At 60.3% G+C, this 19,050-nt stretch overlaps 1 protein-coding gene across 2 annotated transcripts; it reads right to left on the reverse strand.

The window, feature by feature from the left end:
- Positions 1–5,367: 5,367 nt before the first annotated feature.
- Positions 5,368–19,050, reverse strand: KCNK17 (potassium two pore domain channel subfamily K member 17). Of its 2 annotated transcripts, none has more exons than XM_045542106.1 (5): positions 18,727–19,050; positions 15,604–15,718; positions 10,707–10,867; positions 10,137–10,311; positions 5,368–6,054 (listed from the first exon to the last, which is right to left on the reverse strand). In XM_045542106.1, the coding sequence occupies exons 1-5, from the start codon at positions 18,961–18,963 to the stop codon at positions 5,744–5,746; spliced, it is 999 nt and encodes a 332-aa protein (XP_045398062.1). In that variant the 5' UTR covers positions 18,964–19,050; the 3' UTR covers positions 5,368–5,743. The 2 variants fall into 2 exon arrangements, with proteins under 2 accessions (XP_045398062.1, XP_045398063.1); XM_045542107.1 differs by lacking the exon at positions 5,368–6,054 and adding an exon at positions 6,442–6,533 and having other exon boundaries at positions 18,727–19,048.

Here is a 19,050-nt window from a genome sequence, read left to right on the forward strand (position 1 = left end):
GCTTTGCAAAATGTATTCCCTCCACCCTACCTCATTTCCTGCCCCTCCCAAGTCCACTGGAGGCTAGAGGGCAGGCAGGTCCGGGAGGACTTCCTGGAGGTAGGGGTGCAGATGGGCTTCGTGAGCTGCCTGATGAAAGAGGCTCAAGGAGGGAGCTTGAGTCCAAGAAGAGGAGAAAAAGTGGGGAGCAGATATTTTTGAGCCCTATTTTTTCCCAGCCCAACATGGGTGCTTTCTCATCTGTTACCCACCTCCCACCCCCTCCCCCACACTCATCAATACAATCTCAAGGTTGGCATGAGATTTCCATTTCATGGATGGGGAGACTGAGTCTCCTGACTTCTCAAATGTCCCTCGGCAAGTACGTGATAAATTAGGATATAGACACACATCTGCCTGAGTCCAGGGAAGAATAAATGAGATGAAAGTTGATTTAAAAAGATGTGGAAAGGTTGGAGCAGGGGCAGTTCTGAACAGGGTCCTACTGCACGGCCAGGCAGAAGGCAGGCAGCTCTGTCAGTGGCTGTGGACGGTGGGTCTGGAGGGATTTGCTTTCACACTCTGGACAACGTGCTGGTAGGGTCGGCGAGCAGGCCACGGGGTGGGAGGAGTCAGCTTGGCTGCTCTTCCTGCCACCAGGCCTTGGGCTGGTATGGGGTCCCTGATGAGTTGGGAGAGGTTCTGTGTTTGGGGCAGGGCGGAGACTGGAAATCTTGGGCAAAGATCCTAGGGATGGGCTGAGAAGGCCTTGGGGGATGACGGTGGCTGTCTCCTTGGCCCCGAGGGACAATTTTAGCTGGAGACGGTTTTGGCTAGCAAAGGGCAGAGGAGGGGTGGGAGATACAGGATCCAGCACTGTCTGCTGGGGGAGGGGAGGGAGCATCAGTGTGGCTGGAGACCAGGGGACCAGCAGTGTGTGTGGGTGTGTGTGGGGAGTGGACAGTGGGGTGGGAGGCCCAGGGACCAGCAGTGTGTGTGGGTGTGTGGGGGGGTGGACAGTGGGGTGGGAGGCCCAGGGACCAGCAGTGTGTGTGGGGGTGGGGGGTGGACAGTGGGGTGGGAGGCCCAGGGACCAGCAGTGTGTGTGTGGGGTGGACAGTGGGGAGGGAGGCCCAGGGACCAGCAGTGTGTGTGTGGGGTGGACAGTGGGGAGGGAGGCCCAGGGACCAGCAGTGTGTGTGTGGGGTGGACAGTGGGGTGGGAGGCCCAGGGACCAGCAGTGTGTGGGGGTGGGGGGTGGACAGTGGGGAGGGAGGCCCAGGGACCAGCAGTGTGTGTGTGGGGTGGACAGTGGGGAGGGAGGCCCAGGGACCAGCAGTGTGTGTGGGTGTGGGGGGGGTGGACAGTGGGGTGGGAGGCCCAGGGACCAGCAGTGTGTGTGGGTGGGGGGTGGACAGTGGGGAGGGAGGCCCAGGGACCAGCAGTGTGTGTGGGTGGGGAGTGGACAGTGGGGAGGGAGGTCCAGGGACCAGCAGTGTGTGTGTGGGTGGGGGGTGGACAGTGGGGTGGGAGGCCCAGGGACCAGCAGTGTGTGGGGGTGGGGGGTGGACAGTGGGGAGGGAGGCCCAGGGACCAGCAGTGTGTGTGTGTGGGGTGGACAGTGGGGAGGGAGGCCCAGGGACCAGCAGTGTGTGGGGGTGGGGGGTGGACAGTGGGGTGGGAGGCCCAGGGACCAGCAGTGTGTGTTGGGGGGTGGACAGTGGGGAGGGAGGTCCAGGGACCAGCAGTGTGTGTGTGGGTGGGGGGTGGACAGTGGGGTGGGAGGCCCAGGGACCAGCAGTGTGTGGGGGTGGGGGGTGGACAGTGGGGAGGGAGGCCCAGGGACCAGCAGTGTGTGTGGGTGGGGAGTGGACAGTGGGGTGGGAGGCCCAGGGACCAGCAGTGTGTGTGTGGGTGGGGGGTGGACAGTGGGGTGGGAGGCCCAGGGACCAGCAGTGTGTGTGGGTGGGGAGTGGACAGTGGGGTGGGAGGCCCAGGGACCAGCAGTGTGTGTGTGGGTGGGGGGTGGACAGTGGGGTGGGAGGCCCAGGGACCAGCAGTGTGTGTGGGTGGGGGGTGGACAGTGGGGAGGGAGGCCCAGGGACCAGCAGTGTGTGTGGGTGGGGAGTGGACAGTGGGGTGGGAGGCCCAGGGACCAGCAGTGTGTGTGTGGGTGGGGGGTGGACAGTGGGGTGGGAGGCCCAGGGACCAGCAGTGTGTGTGTGGGTGGGGGGTGGACAGTGGGGAGGGAGGCCCAGGGACCAGCAGTGTGTGTGTGGGTGGGGGGTGGACAGTGGGGTGGGAGGCCCAGGGACCAGCAGTGTGGCAGGGCCGCGCTGTGTGTGGTTTGGGGAGGGCAGAGCAGGGGTCAGGGGGGCCTGCTTCAGGGCAGTGCGGGCTGGGCCCGGAGCCCAGGGTGGGGGCCGGGTGAGGTCAAGGCCAGGGGAACTGAGGATGGGGGATCTCAGCATAGCTGTTGTCTCTGACTGATGAGTCCTCTGGCTTCCTCTGAGTCAAGTTCTTTTCTGGTCTGGCTGCTGAAAGGAGGGGACAGCCCTCCGTCAGCTGTGCCTGCAGCTCTGCCCAGGCTGTGAGGGCGGGGCTAGGGCCTGGGGAGTTTTATGCAGGTGTCCTCCTGTCTGTCTGTCTCCTGGTCCTGCCAGTGAGAGTGTGTGAGTGTGTGTGTGTGTGTGTGTGTGTGTGTGTGTGTGTGTGTGAGAGAGAGAGAGAGAGAGAGAGAGAGAGAGAGAGAGAGAAACCTCCTTGGATCCGAACCCTTAAGACAGCCCCAGGGGGGCTGAGATGGGTGGGGTTGGGAACTGCCCTCTCTGAGACGTGGTTGATTAGAACAACGCAGTCCGAGGCTGGCGGAACAGAAGTAGTAGTAAGATTCAGACTCCCCGAAGCCAACCCCTTCTTTTCCAGGTGAGGAAACTGAGGCGCAGAATGGGGAGCGGCTGGCCAAGATCACACGGGGCTTAAAGGAAGAGACTCCCTGCCTCCCCCCAACGCAGGGGACCGGCAGCAGGAACGGGGTGGCTGCCTTTGGTCTTCACATTCCCTGAAGATCTCGTTTCCCCATCACAAAACGGCATGAAAAATAATAGTTCTCTTCTTGCAGAGCTGGTGGGAGCAGTAATGACTTAGCACAAGTGAAGAGCTTAGACCGGTGCCTGGCACAGAATAAGCACCCAATAACTGGCAAGAAACAGTAATCAATAAGAATGAGGATAGTGATAGAAGATACCGCTGTCGCACGGGAACCGCCTGGTGATGCTGAATGTCATCTTGCCTCAGCCACGCCGGAGCCCCAGCAGGGCAGCCGTCGGGAGGGCGGGCAGAGGCGGCCACTGGTGTGAGAGGTCTGCCTGCCCTGGCGTGGTGGCAGCAGCAGCAGCAGCGGACAGTCCCTTGGCCCCACATTTGCATGCTCGGCATGCTCTTCCCGTCTCTGCCTCGAGGTTCCCCGTGAGTCACGGGTGTCCAGGCCCCCTGTCCTGGCCAGCAGTGCCATGGTATCAGCCGGGGGGGCCCCCAAGGGCGGGGCTCAGCCCTGCGTCACCGCTTGCTCAGGCCAGCCTGGGGGCCAGCCCGGGAGGGGTCAGCGGAGGTGCCGCCTGCCACGTAACCGCGGCCCGTCTGCTGGGCCGGCTGCGAACGCTGACAGCTGAAATGCACTTGGCGCTTCCCTGGGCTGATACAGCATTCTCAGCTCCCCGCGGACAGTCGCTCACTTCGCCCCGGCAGATCTCAGCTTCTCTTATCTCCATTTCGCAGAGGAGAAAACTGATCCAAGATTCGCCCGGGGTCACAGAGCTGGCCAGCGGTGGAACCAGGATTTCGACACGGGTGGGCTGGCTCCAGACACAGCACGCCCCAGGGCCACACTCTGAGGGCGCCCTGGCCCTCCTCAAGGCCTCCGGTGTTCCGGCTGAGGTGGCAGGAAGGAGCGAATGATTAGGGTCCTCACCCCCAGACCACGAGCCGGCTCTCTCAGCCTGCCGCTGTCGCACCATCCTCACTGTCCATGCTGGTCTGTGACTTCCGAACTGAGGCCTGCCACTCTGTCCTTGTGCCTTTCTCAGACCCAGACCTCTCCGGCGGCCCCCAGCCCGGCTTCTCACGACCCCACCCCAACCCCGTTCGCCCACAGCCCCACCCCAGGCTCTGAATTTGGACTTGAGTTCCAGCGACTCTCCTCACTGGCTGTGGAGCAGACCTCCTGGTGCCCCAGGCTGGTGCCCTCTGGGGCAAGCATGTCCTAGCACGCGGGTAGGGGTGGGCACGGAGAGGTGAAGGGCTTGGGGGGATGGAGACGCTGAGTCCAGGGCGCCAGGCATGAGGAGAAGGGGCCCGGGGCGAGATAGCGTTGGGATCACAGTGGCCAACCCAGCGCGCTGGCCTGTCCCTTGCTCCCAGTTTTGAATTGCTAGGTCCTCTTTCTGGAGTGTGGTAAGTACACGGGATGCCACGTCCAGGCTTCCAGCAATCTCCTCACCTCTGTTTCCCTGTGCCCCCTCTGTGGGCCTTGGGAAGGGAGCGTGGCCCCTGCTGTTTATTCCCTGGGGTTGCTGCTGGGTTTGGCCTTGGTCCACTCAGGCCGGTGGTGCCAGCGGGATGGTGTAACAGCCTCACTGCTTCACTGGCCAAAAGGCTGCCCCTGAGCCGGTTCCAGGAGGGCTCCAAGGCGGAGGGGTTTGTCCTTAGGGAAGGGCCACATGGAGCTCCCTGGGTCCCTGTGATGCCACCCATAGGATGGGTGTAGGAACAGTCATGGGTGCCCACTGAGGCCAAGAACCCAGCTGCCCTGGGTGACCCTCAGGTGCTGGCTGGTACAGCCAGGGGCTCCTGGCTGGGCTGCAGGACGTGGGTGTGTGGGTGTGTGTGGTGGGGACCACTACATCATAGGCTGCCTTAGTTGCAACCCTGGGTGGGAGACAGAAATGCTCAAGGTGAGACGCTCTGCAAACAGAAGTGGCCTCCTCAAACCCACCTGGCTCTGCAAACTGTGGCTGGAGCCTTCAAACGCAGGGGGGCAGGAGGAGCCCACTGGCCTGCCCCAGGCTCTTCTGTGGTGTGAATGAGCAAGGCTTCACCAGCTGAACTGGGACCAGCCACCTGCTGGCTGTATCAGTGCTGAGTGTTATCAGTAAATCTTGAGTGAGTTTACCTGGAGGGTCTCTGAAGGTATGGGGGCCAGCAGTCCGGTCCTCCGTCCATTCTTGTCGCCAGTCCTGGACAAACTCACTTGGGGAGGGGGTGGTTTCCCGCTGTGTAGGCTCCAGTCTCTGGGTGTGTATGTCAATTAGAATTAGGTTTGATGATGAGTGACAGAAAAACCCAAATAATAGTGTCTTAAATAAGACATTTATTTCTCTCTCACTTCAATCCAGGTTTGTTATGATGGCTCTGGGGTCATCAGGGATCTAGGATTCTTCTATCTTATTATGCCACCAATCACAAACATGGCCTCTACCTCATGGCACAAGATGGCTGCCAGAGCTCCAGCCACCGTATCAGCTTTGCAGCCAGCTAGAGTAAGGAAGTGGGGAAAAGGGGAATACCTTGCTCCACCTGAAAGTCACATTCCATGTCACACAGGATATTTCTCTGTATATCTTATTGGGCAGAATTTAATCATATAGTTGCACCTAGCCTCCAGGGAGGATGGAACATGTAGTCTTTAGTCTAGGTGGTCATGTGCCAAGCTTAAAATGAGAGGTCTTGTTGCTGAGGAGGAAGATTGAGCAAATACTGGAGTAAACTAGCTGTCCTTGCCATAGTGCGCAACCTGAGTAGAAGGTTCCAGATGCTGTATGATTCCCAAAGGCCCCTCTAGACAGCAGCCTTGCTGTGGGGAGTGGGACTCCGGCTCCCCATCTGGGCCTTGCCGCCAGCTTCGAAACTTGAAGTCCTCCCTGGAGCTGTGGTGATAGCAGGAACACGCCCCTCCTGGGGTCTCCAGCAGGGAGAGGATCAGTTTGATGATCAAGGCCAGCCACGCCATCCCAAAGAGAATCCACAGGGACACCATGTTCTTGTACCACAGCGGGTACCACCGAGAGGGGTTCATCCCTGGGGAAAAGCAGAGGATGGAGGCCTGGCAAAGTCAGGGCCACAGTCCCCAAACGGAAGCGGGCACGCATGGCTGAGTCACCTGAGCAAGCTGAGGGGTAAGCAGGACAGAACATGGGAAACACACACTGATCTGATTCCGGGTCTCATGGTCACCTCCCTAGGAGTCCAGGAAGCCTCCCTGGATTGGTGCTTGGGCTTGGAAGCTAAATTTCCTCTTTGTCTCTCTGAGGGACTCTGTTTATGCTCTGTCCCAGCGGTTCTCAAAGTGTGGTCCCTGGACCAGCAGCATCAGCGTCATCTGAGAGCTTGTCAGAGATGCACATGATGGGGTCCCCACTGCAGGCCTTCTCACTCAGAGACCCTGGGGTGGGCCCAGCAGTCTGTACTTGAACACGCCTCCAGGACACTCTGATGCCTGCTCTACCGTTTGCCTGTCTCTGTGTTTGGTTCTCACACATCTGCAAGGAGGCAGCTTGCTGGAGCCAAGGGGTTTAGGAAGTACGGGTAAAACAGCTGGGTACGTGTCCTGCCTCAGTTCTTAGGAGCACGTGATTGCCATCTGTCTGAACACCCCTCCTCTGTGAAATTCCCACCAGGGAATATAATGTTTCCGTGGCTTTTAAGTTCTAAAGCCTTGCCTCTGCAGCACACGTCTCCCTCTGACTGCCCTGCCACTCTTTCCCCATTTCCACATCGGTCATCCTTCCTGCCTCAGGACCTTTGTACTTGCTGTCCCCTCAGTTCTGAATGCTCTTCACTTCCAATTCCCCTTGGCCTGGTTACCTCCCCTGGTCCCGCAGGTTACTCCCTGGGCTGTAAGGTGGACACAGTAAGGGTCCTCCTCCTGCGACTGCTGGGGTCCACACGGGCTGGTGCAGCTACAGTGCCCGGGCTGACAGTGCCCAGGACCGTGGCTGGTTGATTGTTTTACTCCCATCAAACGCCCCAGTGCGGTGCAGTCCATACTGGATAATAATGGCCGGGAAGGGCAGACGGGTCGCTGTGTTTCTGATAACTCTTGCCATGGCACGCTGTCTCTGTGATTTAGTTCCCTCCCTGGGGGTCTGTCTGGCCTCCCTCATCACAGGGTGGAGATCTGCCCTCCTATTTCCTCCACCTCCCTTTCTGCCTCAGCACCCTGCCCCCTCCTGTCTACTGTTCCTGCTGTCCCAGACGGCCTCTCTGTCCAGGCCCCACAGGACAGCCCCTCTCTTGGACCCCCGCTGGGGTGAGGCTGCAGCCCGGAGCTGACCTCTGCTGTGGGGGAGAAGCTGGGATTGGATTAGGCTGATTGGGTTATCGGGCCACGATTCCGATTCCGCTGACGGTCCCAAATGAGATCAGTGTCGAGCCAGCTCCCTGGCCCTGCCACCCGCCTTGGCTGGCTCCTGGTCACAGAGGGGAGGAGGCATTCATCTCCCCTTTTATTTCATTTTTTTAGCTGAAATCACAAGTGGCAGGAGACCTGGCAGCTGGCAAGGCGGACTGAGCTGCAAATGCAATCGGGGGCAGCGAGGGCCGTGGGCCGGGAGGAGCAGGTGGCTGAGACCGGCGCTGCTCCGGCCACGGCCTTCGGGCAGATGGAGGCTGTGAAGACAGCGCCCTGTGCCTGCCCACGTCCAGTGGCCAGGTGGGGACCTCAGCATTCCCATCAAAGGGAGGAGTTGACCCTGTTGCTGGAGGACAAGGAAAGCTCAGAGATTTGAGGAATAGGTGTGGAAGATTCTGGAACATGGGTGGTGTGAGGACCCTGGCTTGGGAGTTTATCCTAGACTTGCCCTGACTTGCCCGCTCATGACCTTATTCAACTCCTTTCCCTTCTCTGGGCCTCAGTTTCCCCATCTATATACGGAAGAGCCCTTGCAGATGAAGCAGTGGGGCTCTCAGGGTAGCCACTTGCCATGAGGCGCTGCAGTGGCTGCGGAGGGACGTGAGTGCGCAGCTAATCTCTGGAGACGTGGTGGAGGGGCCGCTGGGCAGGGGTGGTCTGCCTGGGCAGCCCCTCTGGCCTTAAAGGGTCCTTGCGGTGGACCAGGTCTCGCCAGTCAGGGCGTACTGGCAGGGGCTCTGGAGGCCTGTTCCCACCCTGCTGCTCCCAGTGGGGGGTCACAGGGTGGCAGGGACCCTGAGCAGCCCTCCTCGTAGACTGGCTGTGCGAAGTCACCACCTTTTCCTGGATGCTGGCTGAGGCCTTTCGTCCCATTTCCAGTGCCCATGTCTAGAGAGGGCTGCCCCCTCCTCCCTCTGCCCTGCCCTGTCCTGTGCTGCCACAGGGGACTGCCAGGCCTCAGGGCATCCTCACGGAGATTCCCACCAACCCCACACTGTCTTCCCCAGGCCAGCTTCCCGGGGAGGCCGCTGCAGGACCTGTCAGACCGCACGGCCCTGGGTGGAAGCTGCCACAGCCGGCCAGAACAGTATTTCTGGTATTTATGGTGGCTGGAATGCAGTGTGGAAGGGAGAGAGCTCAGACTGGAGAGGGAGGCAGGGCCCTCAGGGGCCTAGTTATGGATTTTGGACTCCATCCTAAAACTTTGGGAAAACAATGAAGGTTTTTAGAAGAGCTAGGCAGGTGACATGGTAGCATTTATATTTTTAAAGGTCATGAGAGCCAAGGGGGGACAAGGATAGAGGGTTCTACAACTCCATGGGTGCCATCTTTCATTATGCTCTGTGTGAATGGCAAACCTATAGGGTTGTGCAGTGCCCAGCCTGTGCAACTGTATGCCACAGCCTTGCCTGGACAAGGGAAATGACAGTGAGAATAGAGAAGAGAAGACAGATCCAAGAATCATCCTCTGAGCTGGGAAGCGGGCAGATGTGGCCCTTGGAGCAGCAGGGCTTAGCTTTCTCAGACACCTCTCTCTACTTTGAGAGTAAAGATGGGAACATGCCCCAGGTAGAAGGAGCTCTTTCCAGAACAAGAGCCCTCCTCCCAAGATTGGGGAGATTGGGGAAGGCCGTAGCATGAGACCCCTAGTACCAGGTCCCTGTTCCTGGGGAAGGAGAGGTTCAGGAAGGGTTCCTTGCACACAGAGGCCAGAAGGCACTGGAGGGTCTTAGCAATCACCTCATTTTACAGACAAGGACACTGAGACCCAGAAAAGGGACATTTTAGGCAGTCTGGAAAGGGTATGAATTTCGGAGTCAAATAGATCAGAATTCATATCTCAGAGCTGTGCAATCTTGGGCAGATGGCTTGGCATCTCTGAGCTTCAGCTTCCTCCTCAGTAAAATAGGGGTGACGACCGACCATCACTCCAGGTTGCCTGCTGAGTTAGGTGACTGTTTCTTTGGTAAAACTTACCTTCAGTATTCCAGGCTGGGGTCTTGCTGAAGGGGTGAGGAGGAGCAAGGCCTCCTCCCCACTTTAGGGCCACGGGGTCAGAGGGAGGGTGGAAAGCCCCCTGAGGCCAGCGCGGTGGTAGTGCCACCGCTGTACCATGAATCTTCAGGGGTGGGAGATGAGGGGGATGATGAAGCTGGGCTGGCTCAGGATGTCCCTCCACTGCCACCTGCTGGGCATCCACGCCAGCTTTTATTATGCAAGATGAGTGGCTTCTGGGGCCCTTGTCTTGCCTACGTGGGGCAGTGACCACTGATTAAACCCGGCCCTGGGTCCTCTGGACCCTGGGGCCCTTTCCTTTTGTCCTTGCTGGCACGCAGAATTTGGCTGCCAATCGTTCGCCAACAGGGCTCCGGGGAGGCGGGTGTTTCATGAGTCTTCCAGACTCTGCCGCCTGCCCCGGAGGGCTGTGACCTCCAGCCCAGGAGCCGTGGGAGGGGCTGGCGCTCCACGGAGTGGGGGAGTGAAGTGGGGAGGGGGCCTGGGGCAAGGACAGACAGGGCGGGAGGTCAGGGACTCCCCTTACCTGGAGGGCTCTAAGCACAATGGGTTGGCCTGCGGCCACGTGACGACCTCTCAGCGCAGGTCAAGGTGTGCAGGAGCGACCTCAGCCCGCCACACAACACGGGCGGGCAGGGCCACGTCTCCTGACCGCAGGGGCAGGTGAGCGGGAGGCGCAGGCAGCTGGATCCCTGGACCCCCCTCCCGCCAGCCCTCCCGCTGGGGCCCTCACCGATCACGTAGTCGCCGAAGCCCACGGTGCTGAGGGTGACGAAGGCGTAGTAGAAGCCCTCGATGTAGCTCCAGCCCTCCACGTGGGAGAAGAGCAGCGGGGGCAGCAGCAGGAAGAGCAGGAGGCCTGAGAGGAGGGCACTGGAGCCCGCCAGCCACCGCGCCTTGCTGGGGTCCTGTGTGTGTGGACAGTGACACGGTGCCTCAGCCCCCCGCCCCCGTGGCCTCTGCCGGCACCTGGGGGCCGGGGGAGCAGACAGCCTGGGGTGTCGTGCTGGGGGCAGCTGGAGCCTTCCCCCAGGAAGAAGGGGGCTGCCCAGGGCCCCCTTCCCCTGGTTTCTGTTCTCCAGGTTTCCAGCCAAGAGCCTGTGCCCTTCCTGTCTCCCAGGCCCCACGCCGTCCCCACCACGGATGCCCCTTTATTACCCAGGACCCCACTCTGGGCAGGGACCCCCCAATCCCACCCCACCCCCACTAGTAACCCCTGCTGCCCCCTCCCCATCAGTGACCCAGCGTCCCACGGCAGCCCTCGTTCCCTGAGGAGCCCACCCCCAGCTCCAGCAGCCCTCACCCGCCCAGTGCCCCCCAGCCTGCGGGCGCAGCGGTGCACCCCCTGCTGCATGAGGTGGCCCAGGCGGTTGAGCACCACGAGGTTGAGCGGGATCCCCACGAGGGCAAAGGCGATGCAGAAGAGTCGGGCGGCCATCGTGTGGGGGCTCAGGTTGCCGTAGCCTGCGGGGAGAGGGGGCACTCAGGGGCCTGTCCAGACGGCCCTGCCCACTCCCCCCACGCTCCTCACCCCTGGCTGACCCCCCGGCCCTCCTTCCAACCCACTCAGGATGGGCAGCCGGTCCTTGCCACGCCTGTCCTTTCCTGTGCCAGGCGCTGTGCAGAAGCCCTGTGCACTCCTCCCTCTGTGCACCCTCACAGCCGCCGTCCCAAATCGGGATGATGGGCCGGTTTCCGGGTCGGAGGGAGAAGCTCTGGGAGGCTAAGCAGCTCACATGAGCTTGAACCCACTGCATGTGAGGGGCTCATCTTTCCTGTCTTCATTTCCTGCCTCTCTGGGTGGGCAGAGGGATGCGGGAGAGGGACAGGGAGGGGACAGCCTCCAGCTGCTGCACCCTGGGGATCCACTGCACCATCCATGCTGAGTCCACGCTGTCTGCGGGCTGCTCCCAGCCACAGCTGGGCACAGTGGGGCACGGAAGCGGCTGTCCCTGCCCAGGGCAGACCTCCCCTCGCAGGCAACCTTTGCTTGGGGCTCCCAAGGCCTGGCCGGGACGTCCTCCCTCAGAGCCGCACTGCAGTCTGCAGCTCTTCCCGCCCAAGCCTCCTTCCTTTCCTCTCTCCTTTCACGGTTCAGACCGTCTTGCAGCCCGAGCCTTTTGCCGTCTATTCCTGCCCCTTCATCCTTCGAAGTCCCCCACCCAATGTATCTCTTGCACATCTAATTCCATCTTGATATCTGATTCCTGGAGGACCCAGAGTAACACGCCTGGGCTCCCTGCCCAAGCCCTGTGTGAGTGGGAGGCAGAAGAGGGAGCATCGGCTGACCCGATGGCGGGGGAAGAGAGGGCAGGGGGCTGGGGGAGCATGAGAAGTTCACAAAGGATTCTGTCAGCCCGAAATTCCGTCTCCTCCACCTCTGTCTCCGACCTCCTTGGTCACTACCACGGTCTCATCTCTCTAAAATGCAAACCTGATGAGACCATTACCCAGGTTATAACCCTCCCTTAGTCTCATGCCTGCTGGGGACAGTCCAAACTCTCACTAAGCCTCTCTCTGAGCCCCGCCTGTGCTCCCGCTTTCCCACCCCCGTCACACTCCTGCCCCGTGGAGCCCCCAGGCCCTCTCGTGGCTCTGTGCCTTGGAACATGATTCTTCCACTATGAAGGGTGTGTGTCCCCTCTTGCCCACCTATAATTCCCCTTCCAGAGTCCCACTCTCCAGTGGAGCGGCTCCTCCTCCAGGGCTCCCCAGCACTCTGCCCCGGCTTGGGGGGAGCTGCGCTGGGTGGGAGTGATTTGTTTCCCTGTCTGCCTCCTCTGAGTATGGTGAGCCCCTCAAGAGCAGGGCTGGGTCGTAAGCATCTTGACATCCCCAACAACTGGCACAAGATCTGACCCTTAGCCGGTGCTTACCCCGTAGGCGTGTTGAATAAGGACAAGTATGAATGCTGAATGAATGAATGAATGAGGACATACATGAATGAATGTGTAAGTAAGTGAACAAATGCCTCCCACCCTGCCCCAGATCATTGCCTAACATTCCTGCTCCCTCAGACGGGGTTGGTGCACTCACACTCCCCGCACTCACCTGTACTATATTGAAACTGGCGGTTTACGCACTGCACTCCCCACCCCAGCCCACCTCACTGACAGGTCCTGAGAGAGGCCAATGCAGTATGAGTCCAGAGCATGGGCTTGGGAGTCTAATGCACTCCCCAGGTTTGAATCCCAGCTCTGCCCCTTGCAGGCTGTGGGACCTTGGGTAAGTGGCTTGACTTTTTGGAGCCTCTGTTTTCTTGTCTGTAAAATGGGGATGCTGACATCCACCTACGGAGTGTTGTGGGGATGAGAGGAGGCAATGGAGGTGTGCTGTAGATGGGACTGTGAGCTCTCAAGCATCTAGTGTATATGAAGTGCTAAATAAACGTTTGTTGCATGAACGAATGGAGGAATGGTGGAACTCCACTGACCTGGCTTCTGGTCTGAGGACCTCAGAGGCCTCTTGAGTCCCCAGGCTTCTCTCCCTGCTGGCCTTTGTAGGTGTCCCCTTCTAACAGAGGGGGTTCTCCTTTCTGGTGGCATCTAGGGTGAGGAAAACCCCTTGATTTCCATCCTTCTCTCCTCCAGCTGTGGGTCCCTCCCAAGTTTCATCCTCTGTCCGTGGGGTTCTTTCATTCCGTTCTCACCAGTGGGTTGGTGGCACCTAGATTCCAGCTCTGGGAGGAGCCCCCCGGAGGCCTGCAGCTTGCTACGGCTGACATGAAATGGGTTTTTCTCCTCCCCATCATTCTCAGTCATCCCTCAGGTCAGCAAAATCCGTGGGCATTAGAGAAGTCCTCACTGACCTGTTGAATGCTGGGTAGCCACAGCCCTGTCCACGCCACCTCTCACTTAGCATGTCTCCTGACTGTCCCTCTGTACCTTGCTAGGAGCTCTGGGCACCCTGCAAGGCCTACATGACTGGGCTCCTCTGCACTCAGCCCTCATTTCCAACTCTCTCCAGCCACCTGGACCTTCTTACTACTCCCCAAACACACCACAGTCCTGCCTCAGGGCCTTTGCAACTTGATGGCAGGAGGGTCTCTCAGATGTTTGAGGAGCTTGCTCCCTTATTTTGCTCATGTCCCTGCTTCAATATTACTGTATTGGCGAGTTCTCCCACAGCCACCCCGTCTACAGTAGCCCCCATCACTATGAGACCCTCTTAACAGGCTTTACTTTCCTCTAAACACCTCCCACCCCTGATTATTATCCACATGTCTGTTTATTTACAGTATGTCCCCCCGCGCTAGAATGCCAGCTCCCCGAGGGCAGGGCTTGCGAGTTTTGGTTACTGTTGCATCCTCAGCACCTAGAACACTCTGGTGCACAGGAGCGACTCAATTTATTTGTTGAATGAGTGGATGGACAAATGAGTGAACGAATAAGCAAGCCAGGGATGTGGTTTATAGATGATGAATACTTTCCGTGTCAGGCCCATCCTCCTGGCCCAGAAGTATCTGCGTGCCTGTCAGACCCTGTTTCATTTCAGGGCTTGGAAAGCACAGCCCTTACAGGGTGCTGGCCCCAGGGGGACGGGGTTGCCAAAGAGGCTGCCCTCTGCTGAGCCTCTCAGATACCCCTTCCTTCCCTTGTGGTGTCCCAGATGTACCCCGTCTCCCTGCCACTCCTGCTCTGAGTTCCCTGCCTGTGCGTGCATGCACGTGTGTGTGTGTGTGTGTGTGCATGTGTGTGTGGGTGTGAGAATCACAGAATCATGAGCTCCCCTATTGTTCAGCCCACCATGGCTATCTCCTTGCTGCTTAGAATTCCCGCCCCATCTTGTAAACCCTCCAAGGGCAGACACTATTGGAAACAGCAGTGCAGTCCCCTAGCTGGGTTTCCAATTCCAACTCTGCTGCTCACCAGCTATATGACCTTGGGGAAGTTGCACAGCCTGTCGGTGCCTCGGTTTCCCCATCTGTGACATAAAAATAGTAAGACCTATCCCTGGAGGTTGCCATATGGACAAATTGAGATCTCAAATGCCAAAGTGCCCAGCACAGTGGCTGGTACAGGAAGGCCCCAGGTGTATCGTACTGTACCGTGTGTGTGGTGGGGCAGGGCCCTCCTTCCTCCGCCCTCCTCCCCCTCAGGGGTGGCTGAGATTGAGTGGAGAGGAAGGAGCAGGGGAACGGTCCAGGCCGGGAACGGTAGAGAGGGGAAGAGAGAGGCTGCGAGACCCTGCACTTGGGGGGCCGGAGGGGCAGGCCTGGGGCAGAGGGTGCGGGAGCTGCGGGGGTCACCGCGTAAAGGTCCCCACGCATCTGGGAGGCCGGGCCCACAGCAACTGCGCTTCAAGATCCCCGATGCCCTGGCACTCAATACACGCTGTTCAAGTGCGTATTTAAGGGGACTCCTTAACATGGCAGTGTTTATCAAGCACCCACTGTGCGCTGGGCCTTGTTTTAGACCCTGGGGATGTCACGGGGGAAAAGCACCGTCCTGCCGGTCCTTCCCGGGGCTCGGGTCCGTGGAGCTGGGGGCCTCGCAGGCACGCGTGTCCCGAGCGTCGCCCAGCTCCTGCGCAGCCCGAGGTCGCTCCCAAGGAGCACCGGCCGATCAAGCCTAGAGGGACAGTCCTGTGGGGGCGCTTGCCTCACCCCACCCCGGGGAGGACAGAGGCTGGGATGTGGCGACAGGATCCAGCCCCGCCGGGCGCCGGGAGGCGGTAGCCCGAGTCACCAGTGGTGTCAGCCTGCCACCTGCTGGTGCGTCCGGGGTCATGCAGGGGCCGGGGCAGGGGGACGGGCGGTGGGGGCGGGGGCCGCCCTGCATCAGGTCCTGGGTTCCAGAGCTGCCCCTTCCTCCTTTCCAACTTTTCCTTCTCCTCTCCCCGCCACCACCCCGGGCTCAGTGCTGGGTGGGCTGGGCTGAGGAGGTGGGACACTTGTAGCGCCCAGAGGCATCTTTCTTGCTTTGCCTGGAGACCTCTGCTTCCTGCAAGGCTGTGTGAGGCAGAGTCCCCTAGAGCAGTGTCCCTCAAGCCTGAGCGTGGCACACGAACCCCCTGGGAATCTGGGTAAAGTGCAGAAACCCGCGCAGCAGGTCTGCGGTGAGGCCCAGGACTCTGTTCCCAGGCGGTGTCCACGCTGCACAGTCACACACAGTAGGATGTGTGGGTTCGTGAGGCCCAGAAACCCCGCCAAAGGACGGCCACCCGCCCCAGCCCCATCCACCTGGCCCACCCGCCCTTACCGATGGTGGTGATGGTGGACACGGAGAAGAAGAAGGAGCCCAGGAACTCCCAGCGCCCCATGCTGGTGGTGTTGCTGAGCAGGCTGGCCCCGCTTTTGTACGCTTCCACGATGTCCTGGGGGAGAGGCTGCAGTGACCGCCAGGCTCTGCGGGGTGACTGTGTCCCTGCACCCCAGCACACACACACTCATGCACAATCCTCACAATCTCTCTTCCCTCCCAGCCTGGCCAGCGCAGGGAGGCCCTGCCCCTCCAGCCAGGGATTCCAGGGGCAGCCCCCGTGGGGACAGCTCCCTCCCCTCTCTTCACCCCAGAGCCCAGGTCAGGATGGGGTCTGATAGCTCACCAGCGGGTAGACCAACCATTCCTCTCCTCCCCTGCGCACTCCCACTCCCACAACAAGCACTAGGCCAGGCATGACACGTGCTGCTTTTAGGGGACATGAAGATAACAGAGACATGATCTCAGCCCTCAGTGGCATAGAGATAAACTTAATTATCTCTAATGTGATGTGCTCAATGCCGCATTGGGCATTAAGGAGGCAGTACAGCTGCACAGTCCGGGGCAAGTTACTCAACTTCCCTATGCCTCAGTTTCCTTATCTATAAAATGGGAGTACTAATAATACGTGCTTCATAGAGTTGTTGTGAGGGTTAAATGAAGTATTATGTGTAAAGACAGAACAGTACCCTGCACGTGGTAAATGTTAGCAGTTGCTATCGTTGCCATGGTGTAGGAATACAGGGAAGAAAAGTGTTCATTCTCATGGGGGTAGGACCAGAGGCTTCATGGAGGAGATGATCTTTTCGTGTGATCTTCCCTGAGGGCCAGACAGGATTGCTTCTGGTGGAAGAACATCTAGGTAGGTGGGACAGCAGCAGCAGAGGCTGAAAGGTGAGGAGTCTAGACTTCTGGACTCAGGAGACTGACAGGTGATCCGGGCCAAGCTGTGCTTGGCTCTGCTGTGCCAGGGTTGGAGTCACAGGCCTCATCTAAGGTCACTGAGTGAAGGGTCGGCAGGGTGAGGTTTGTCTGCCCTGTGGCAGCTGGCAGTATGGCAGTTTGTCAGATCAGAAGGGCTAGACTGTTGCAGGGGTGAGTAACAGAGGGCCTGCCCTGCATGCTGGCATGGAGTGTTTCAGAGGAACAGAGAGGAGATATTCAGAAGCCCAGGCCTCTGGCCCCATTTGGTACGGGCAGCATATGGGCTGGGAGGGAGCCATCCCAGAGGATCGAGAGGGTGTGTGGACATGGAACAAATGTCAGAGACTTGGAACAGGTGAAGGAGCAGGGCTGGGAGGAGGAGGACTGCTTGCTCTTGGCCTTGAGGAATTTGAGAAGTTGCATGAACATGTCTGGTTCTCAGAGGGAAGATATGGGCTGGACGCCACATCCTCATTCCTGGAGATGGCTGAAGCCACAGGAGGGTTGGGGAAGGGGTGAGGTGGGGATGGAGCAGGAGGGGGTTGGAGGGAAGCCTACGAGATGAGAGCCCGGTGGGGCACAGGTCCACCCAGAAGCAGTACTCATGGTGGCTCATGGCCCCAGCTTGGGCTGTATAGCCTGTATTCCCACTTAACCTGTCTGAGCCTCAGTTTCTTCACCTCTAAAAAGGGGATGATAGTAAGAGTACCTACCTGTGAGGGAGGTGAGCACGAACCGAGTTAGTATGGGTAAGGGAGTAGGCACAGTGCTGCACAGAAGCACTTACTATTACTAATATCATCATCATAGTCATCTTCCCGGGCCCAGGCACCTTGCAGTTCACCACCTTGGCAACGCGTGTGTCAGACAGCCTCAGCAGCAGGGCCAAGCTGATGTACTAATATTTGCAGAAGTTTGCAGGTGGCGGGGTGGAGGAATCACTTTAGATCCCTAGCAGAGATGGATCATGCCCGGCCCAGCTCCAGACCCTGCCAAATCGGTCTAGTTCGAGGGTTCAGAACTCCACCTCCTCTCCGCTCTGGGTCCCTTCCCACCCTGACACATTTCCCTGCTACCTTCTGGGCACTGGCTTTGGGCTGGAGAGCCTGGGGCACAGGGCCTGGCCTCTGCAGAGGAGCGGCCAGGACTGCAAGGCAGGGGTTCAGGGATGGCGCGCAGCTGTCCAGGCCCGGGCTCTGGGCTCTCGGAGGAAGGGGTGTGGGCACCAAGCCAGGGCCTGGGACGTTAATGCATCCGCTAAATCGAGCAGCTGCCAGTCTGGCGTCGCCTGGGTCGGAAGAGACCTCCATCCATCCGGGATGCCCCGCCCCAAGAACCCTCCGCTGCCTGCTCTGCCCGCTGAGTCCCCACCCTCTGAGGGGTCGGCCCTGGGAGACCTCTGCCTCCTCTCCCACCCGCGCCTTAAGCCCTTCCCGGCCTTCGTGGCTGGAGCGGCGCACCCAGCCCCGGGTGTCCGAAGACTTGGAGCACAGCGGGCTCGGCCCCAGAGCGGCCCTGCGCCCGCCCTCCCTTTCTCCAACCCGGGTCTGCGCCCCGCCAGGCTCCTCTCTCCGCGGCGCCGGCCCAGGCAGTGCGCTTCGGCCTGTCCTCTCGCCCTTCCCCCCGGGCTCCTACGGTGGTCATGCCCTCGGTCTTGCCGGTCCTTAGCCCCCGGCCAGCGCCCCTGCCGTCCTCGCCCCCAGTTCGCAAATTCGCGCCCGGGTTCGCGCCCTGGGAGGGGCCAGGTGTGCCCCTCCATTCTTCGCCTTCTGTCCGGCCCCAACGCAGCGCTGCGCGTCCCGGTGCGACCTGCCACCTCCCACCAGCGGACCACACGCTCCCTGTCCTCGTTCTGGCTCCACCTGGTCGGCCCTGCGGGCTTCCGACTCAGGCAGGCGCGCCCCTGTAGTCGTCCCCAAATTCGGACGTTTGCGCCCCGCATCTGTCTCCTGGCGGGGACGGTCTTGCCCTCTCGCCCCCCAGAGGAGGGCTCGGAGCACGGCGCAGTGCAGCACTGTCGCTAGAGCTGGGGTCCTTTCCGTGGGGGTGCCAACCACCCTCCAGGCCCCGCGCGGAAATGCCACCCTGTCGTGCTCCCGGCGGTTCCCCGTCTGGGGCCTGACGGGCCCTCTCGCCCTCGGCCGGTACACCCACGTTCCCCATCCCACCGCGCCCGCGCCAGCCCCGCTCGCCCCTGACCCGGATCAGCGAGTCCAGCGCCGGGCCGTCCAGACACGTGAAGTTCCGCAACAGCTCCCACTTCTCGCGCTGGAAGCTGCGGCTGGAGTCCTGCGCCGCGCGGCCCTCCAGCGCCCAGAACACGCCGGTGCCCAGCGCCAGGTAAGCCAGGTAGGCGAGCAGCAGGAGACAGGTGGTAGGCAGCGGGCAGCGCGGGACCCTGCCCTTGGGCGCCGCCCGGGCTCGCGGTTGGTACATGGCCGGAGAGGCAGGGAGCCAGCCGTGGACCAGGACTGGGGCGGAAAGGAAGGACCAGGAGCCCAGCTGGCCTCTCCTCTGGCAAAC

This window comes from Lemur catta, chromosome 2 (genome assembly GCF_020740605.2).
Source record: "Lemur catta isolate mLemCat1 chromosome 2, mLemCat1.pri, whole genome shotgun sequence".
Classification (NCBI taxonomy): Eukaryota; Metazoa; Chordata; class Mammalia; order Primates; family Lemuridae; genus Lemur; species Lemur catta.

Bases quoted from the DNA above. Each gene is read 5' to 3' on its own strand.
- KCNK17 (XM_045542106.1), bottom strand. From the start codon at position 18,963: ATGTACCAACCGCGAGCCCGGGCGGCGCCCAAGGGCAGGGTCCCGCGC. The intron at 15,719-18,726 runs GTCAGGGGCGAG...CCTCTCCCCCAG, and splicing joins CGCTGGACTCGCTGATCCGG to GACATCGTGGAAGCGTACAA. The intron at 10,868-15,603 runs GTAAGGGCGGGT...CTCTCCCCGCAG, and splicing joins GTCCACCATCACCACCATCG to GCTACGGCAACCTGAGCCCC.